A 6,647-nucleotide genomic window follows, 5' to 3' on the forward strand; every position below is an offset into this window, starting at 1 on the left:
GGTGTTTTCCCTTATATCAATCCAGCTTCAGAGATAGTCTATTAGTGACATGTGCTTTTCTCCCAAAACAACAATGAAGTGTTCTCTGTGCTAACAACAAGCTTAAAAAAAAAAGTAAAACAGAATTCTGCATTTTTTATATTTATTTGAGAGAGAGAGAGAGAGGGAGAGAGAGAGAGAGAGCATGCACATGTATGTGTATGTGAGCACAAGCAGGGGAGGGGCACAGAAAGGAGGAGGAAATGAATTCCAAGCAGGCCCTGCACTGTCAGCACAGAGCCTGATACAGGGCTTAATCTCATGAACCCTGAGATGACCTGAGAGGAAATCAAGAGTTGGACATGTAACCAAATAAGCCACCCAGGTACCCCCCAAATTCTGCATTTTTATAAAACTTGATAAGAATAGTATTTCAAACACTATAGTCACCAGAAGTATACAGTTATCAAAAATGCACACACTTCACTTGGCATCTCCAGCACCTTCAGCTTTCTGTGTCTGGTCTGTTTTGACAACTCCATTGTCTGCAGTGTTATTCCCATCCTTGCAGGCATCAACTTCCCTGTTTTTTCCTTTGGGTACCTTCTCTCCTTTCTTTGCATAGGCCTCTTTAGGCTTGGGCTTTGGAGGAGCAGTTTCAGCAGATAATCTTGCAGATCTTTTCTGTGATTCATCCTTCACCTTGGCTTTATCTCCTTTAGCCTCCCCTTCAGCCTTTCTCTTGGACGTGGTGACGCTGGAGGGGTGGGCCTTAGTGGGTCAAGGGGTCCTTCTCACTAGGTTTTCACACTCCTCCTAAGGATTCTTGTTGCCTTTTGATACCTAAATTAACTTTTAGAACACTTGAAGCGCTCTTTGAGGTCAGCACCTGAAGGCATTGGTAATCACACACACACACACACACACACACACACACACACACACACACACACATATGCTGGAAATACCACTCAGCAATAAAAAATAATGAAATCTTGCCATTTGTGACTATGTGGATGGAACTAGAGTATATTATGCTAAGCAATATAAGTCAGGCAGAGAAAGACAAATATATAATTTCACTCATAGGTGGAATTTGAGAAACAAATGGATGTAGGGAAAGGGAAGGAAAAATAAGATAAAACCAGAGGGGGAGGCAAACCCTAAGAGACTTAAATACAGAGAAGAAACTGGGGTTTGCTGGAGGGGAGGTGGCTGGGGGATGGGCTAAATGGGTGATGGGCATTAAGGATGACACTTGTTGGGATGAGCCCTGCGGTTGTATGTAAGTGACGAATCTCTGGGTTCTACTCCTGAAACCAGTGCTATACTGTTTAACTAACTTGAAATACATTTAAAATAAAAAAAAAATAATTTACATTGTACACACTTTAACTGGTCTGTACATACCATGGCAGGTGATTTTATAATAAACTATAATTGGGCTTCCTACTAGTAAAAATAGTCTTTGCTTAGACTGTGGAGGTCTTTCTGAAGATTTTTTTTGAAAAGACACTTGATAGAAAAAAAGAAAGTCTGGCTATGCTATTATGAAAGAAAATTAGAAAAATTATTTTGAGTGTGACCTTTAGAGCCAATGGCTCTCCTGAGATAATAGTGGGCCTGTCATTCTTTTTGGACCAAAGTTGTTAGCTTTATGCAACTACTGTATACTGCAAGGTTTTCTAGAATGGGAGACTTTGCATAATGTATTACATGTCTCAGTTCACACCAAGGGGCTAGGAAAAGCTCAAGTGGCATAGTCTGATAGATGTTCCAGAGATGGACATTTTAATTATAATCAGATGCTAAATTATTTCCATGTGGGTTGTATTATTACTTTGAGAATTTCTCAATACATGCTTGAAGCATTTTCCCTAGGAAGTAAATGTTTCTAATTTTTACTGAATTTAGCATCTAAAAATGTTTGTCCTTACTAGTTTTGTTTAAACAAAGACATCATTGGATTACAGATAAGGAACTGTTTCTAGATTAAGAATGTTACTTATATAATAACCTTGCCCAGTTAATTATTTTCTCTCAATATTTAAAACTCAGGTTAATCATATTAACAGAATCAAAAGACAAAATATAAATAGAATATAAATAATATTAACAATAACAACCATTTTAAGACATAAAATGAAGCAAAGCATGGAATTTGAAATGACAAATATGTGTAAGTTTCTTGTGTGAACCTATAGAAATTGATTAGTTTTTCTTAGTCGTAATTTCTTTGTTGCTAAAAATAGAATTAATAAAATTTGTTTCCTTATAGAAAATAAGTGGAAAAAAGAAATGAATATATTTTTGTTTATTTCATACAATAGACAGCACTTTAGTATGTATTTAAGAATTGGTACCTTAATTTTATTACTGTATGGAGCACATTACATTTTACAAATAATACTTTCATAATGAGTAATATTTTCACTACCTTTTCTTTTTAATATGCAAGTGAAACTGAGTTTACATGATTTCCTCCAGTTTTGCATGTAGTAACTTTCTAAGTGATGTCTTCATCTATTCCACAAATATTCTGATGTTTTACACTATCTTCAAGTCTTTACAACTGAAGAAATTGAGGCACAGAGAGCTGAGATCATCTTCTAGGGATCACACAGCTAAGGTATAATGAGACAGGACTCCTAATCTCAGCAAGATCTCAAGCTCTTTATGTTACAACACTCTGAACCCCCACACAGTCAAGGACACCATGCTGCACTTACAATCTAATCTCCATTCCCTCTTTCACTGTATTTTCCATCCTCTTATTATTAAAGCCACTTATTTTTCCCCAAACAGACCATCTACTTTCCACCATGTTTACCCACATCCTAAAATTTTATCCCCACTTTTCTTTACTGATTGCATTGCTGGTGTTCTCTCAAATTTTGTGGACATTGGCTTCTCTTTTGAATTCCTTCAATAAACTACCAGACAAAATCACATCACCTTTGTGTTTCCATTGCTCCTTATACAAGTGTTTCTTATAACTCATTATAAACCAATAATAAAATATCTAACCACTGTTTTAGAACATGTGTCTAACCTAAACATTTTACTCATTTAAGATCACAAAAGTCTTATGGGTGGGCGCCTGGGTGGCTCAGCCTGTTAAGCATCCAACTTGGGCTCAGGTCATGATCTCAGTGTCCATAAGTTCAAGCCCCATGTCCGGTTCTGTGCTGATGACTCAGAGCCTGGAGCCTGCTTAAGCTTCAGATTCTGTGTCTCCCTCTCTCTCTGCTGCTCCCTGACTCACACTCTCCCTCTGTTAAAAATAAAGATTACTTTTTTAGTCTTATGGTTTACTTATTATACTACTTTTACAGACACGCAGGTGAGGGGAATTTCCTGTTTACCCAGCTCAGCCTTCATATACTTCCTGGTTTCATGTTATATCTTTTCCCACCCATTCACCTTCAGTTTTTGGTGTATTCCATACTTACAGTTTCTCTCTTCTAGACGGCAGATAGGTAGGCCTTGCTTATTGATCCATTCTGGACATTTCTTAGTTGGGATTTTCAAAAAAACATGTCTTTATTGGTGTGATAGTTATTGTTTATGGAACAAACTGCCATGTGAACACAGAAATAGAGAAGCAGAGAAGGTGTTACAGGGGAGAGGATACTTGATTTCACCCTTGAAGAGCAAATGAAGAAGGTCATATGTGCCCAATGGTGATAGCATCACTGACAGAGGAAATGGCATGTGCAAAGGTACAAAGTTCCAAAGTAGCAAAGGTATAGCATATAAGAGATATTTGGCACACGTACCTTTTTAATATACTTTTCTATAGGAGTACTGGATGCCTTCTACTGAAGGATTGAGTTTTGCTGTCACATTTTTACAGATGAACTCCTGGTACTTTACATCTCCTGGCAGAACCATGACTAATTGGAACAGCTTTCAATGTGCTAATTAAGTTAGATTCCCTAAATCTCTCTTTTGAGGATTAGAACTAGGAAGCATGGGCATTCGTATTGGAAAATGGTAACACACCAAAAAATATATTTGATGAGGGTAAGAAAGCAATAAATGTTTATGTAGTTATTTTGTCTTTACTTATAGAAAACAGTGTATTCCTTTCAACATAATTTCCAATTAGCAGCATGGCACTATTTATTTTTACCATATAGATCTATTAGGTGTACTTCAGAGATGTTTTCAAGATTCCTATGGTGCCTTTTTTGGCTACCCTGGGAGAGAATGTCGTGAAAATGATAGCTGATATAATCGTGGCAAAGATAGTACGAATGAATGAAAAAGAGAAATCAACTCAGTTCTGTCCATTTCCTTTGTGCTATTTCAGTGTCATATCACGAATATTTAATCATGCCTCACCGATGTAGGGAAATAGCGGGTGATATGAACAATAATGGGACTGGATACTAACATGATGAGAGATGGTTATGTTTTTATGTGTTCTATAAAGTCCCACATACCGTTATGGAATTCCATAAATAATGGCAAAACTGGCTTAATATATTCAGTAACTGATGTTCCACTTGAGATTGGGATTGACCGTGTTTTCATATTAGAGAAAAATAATACTAATCCAAAACAGTTTAAAGGGATGGAAAACACTACAAATCAAAGTTGTGAAGAAATAATAGGCCATTTTCTTTATATTAAAAAAAAGAGTAGAAAGTGCTGAATTATGGCGGAGACTTGAATGGACCATAATGAATCTCGGTGGCTGAAAGCTGATTCAAAATAAATGGAGATAATTAACAGATTGGAGATCTGCAAGCAACAGGTAATTGGATTATCAATGGATAATTTGTTTCCATGGACGTTTTTACTATCTGCACATCTGCAATATTTCATTCTTGTCATTTTGTTCTCTGAAAGAATGTCCTCAAAATTTAGTTAATCCCCTGTATGATCTCTGTAATTAAGTTATTTTGAAGAGATGGCTACTGCTTTTTTATCCTCAAACAACATCCAAATCCCTCATTTTAATTACAAATGACACTTTATTTCCTCTGTTTTGTACTGACCCTTTGAAAAGAGTGAGGCTTTTTTCATTCTCTAGGGAGCACAAACCCAAGTTTAATAACCTTGATCTTTTAAAATATTGATTCATTAATCTGGGTGTTTTTGCTAGTCACAACAATTGAACATTTCAAGTTTCAAATATCTTGTCATCAAATTTCTAACTCTGCCATAAATTTGCAAGTTTCAAATGTGCAGTGAGCCTCTACATTACCTGCTTTTCTGTCTATTGTCATGTCAAGCCTATGATGGTCAATTTTCTCTTTTTCTAAGGAATATGGAAGACCACTTCCCTTTGTTGGTGGGAAGAAAAGGCAGTGGGTGTCAACATTGTTGCAAAGATTTTGTTCAATATATCTAAAGCATGTAGCAAATTTCAAACACAAGAAAAGCAGATAATAAAACTAAGACTACTAACCAAACCCATGAGGCCCAAAGTCACAGAAATGGTAAGCCAAGAATTTTGTGAAAGGGCCATTATGTGTGACAGAGAGAAACACCGTTAATGGACCCAGGTATTGTATGAAAAGCACACTCTGAAGCCAGACACACTGGCTTCCTATCCCATTCTTACCTCTTGTTAGCTATATAATGTTGCATAAATTACTAAACATCTTGATTCATTCACCTATGAGTAGAACATAATATTAATCCCCAAATGCCAAATCTATAGAAATGATTAAAAGAATAATAAAGATCTTAGAGCAGTGTCTTCTGACACATGGTTATCCCTATATTAGCATTTATTATTGTTATTGCGGTTAAGAGAATAACCTTGGATGTGTGAAATCATAGTTAAATTAAGTTGTGACAACCATCTAGAATTCAATCAGATGTTACTATGATATTAAATGTTAAATTCCTTCAAGGCTGATAAAATATCAAAAGAATGAAACCTTTTATCAAGTTCTATGGTCTTCAAGACTAAACAAAGATATTTAAATATCATATAATTGAAATCTCTTTAAATATCACATAATTGACTAAAAATTGTGATTTTCAAATGAAAATCATGCTAAGTTTTTAAATACAATATTAGAACATTTTAAGACAACTTGACACAATATTTGTTAATTTATTTTTTCAGATTCATGACATTCACTTATATTTTCAGAAGGCCTGATAGAACACTGAGATACGTAAAAAGATGTTGAGTATATTATACTTATAAAATACAACTAGAGATATTTGAAATATATAAGAAAATTTAATTAGTTAAGCAGTAAAATTTCCCATAAAAATAATTGTCAAAATTTTCTGTTTTTACAAAAATATGAGTTAGTAAACTGAAGTAACAGATTTTTAAATTTATATAAAATTCTGAAATTTAAAACTAAAAGTCTGGGTAGTTTTTTTCTTGGGGGAAAAGTCTTCAAGGGAATATGTGTGTATATGGATGCATATCATATTTAACAATCTTATCTTCAAACTGGTTTGATAATTTATTATCAACATCTTTCTACTCCTAGATTGTGAAAATTTTCTGAGTATTTGGAACTAATTTGAAAATCATTTGGGGTTCCAGGTATTGTATCTGGGCATCATAAATTGAATAACAAAAGGCTTAATTTGTTGAGATCTGGGGGGAAAGGGTAACATAAATATTTGCACTATCCTCTGGAAGATAAGTATTACAGATGAAGGTCAAAACAACCAGTGATAACTGG

The 6,647-nt window shown here is 35.0% G+C and overlaps 1 protein-coding gene across 1 annotated transcript; it reads right to left on the minus strand.

Annotated features, from left to right (window-relative positions):
• Nucleotides 1-462: 462 nt before the first annotated feature.
• On the minus strand, nucleotides 463-3,873 carry LOC109245155 (non-histone chromosomal protein HMG-17-like). The gene is made up of 2 exons (XM_053900613.1): nucleotides 3,772-3,873; nucleotides 463-750 (listed from the first exon to the last, which is right to left on the minus strand). Exons 1-2 carry the CDS (start codon nucleotides 3,871-3,873, stop codon nucleotides 463-465), a joined length of 390 nt encoding a protein of 129 aa, XP_053756588.1.
• Between the last annotated feature and the right edge of the window lie 2,774 nt (nucleotides 3,874-6,647).

The sequence above is a fragment of the Panthera pardus genome, unplaced genomic scaffold, assembly GCF_024362965.1.
Source record: "Panthera pardus isolate Hobbes unplaced genomic scaffold, ASM2436296v1 HiC_scaffold_12, whole genome shotgun sequence".
In the NCBI taxonomy this organism is placed as follows: domain Eukaryota; kingdom Metazoa; phylum Chordata; class Mammalia; order Carnivora; family Felidae; genus Panthera; species Panthera pardus.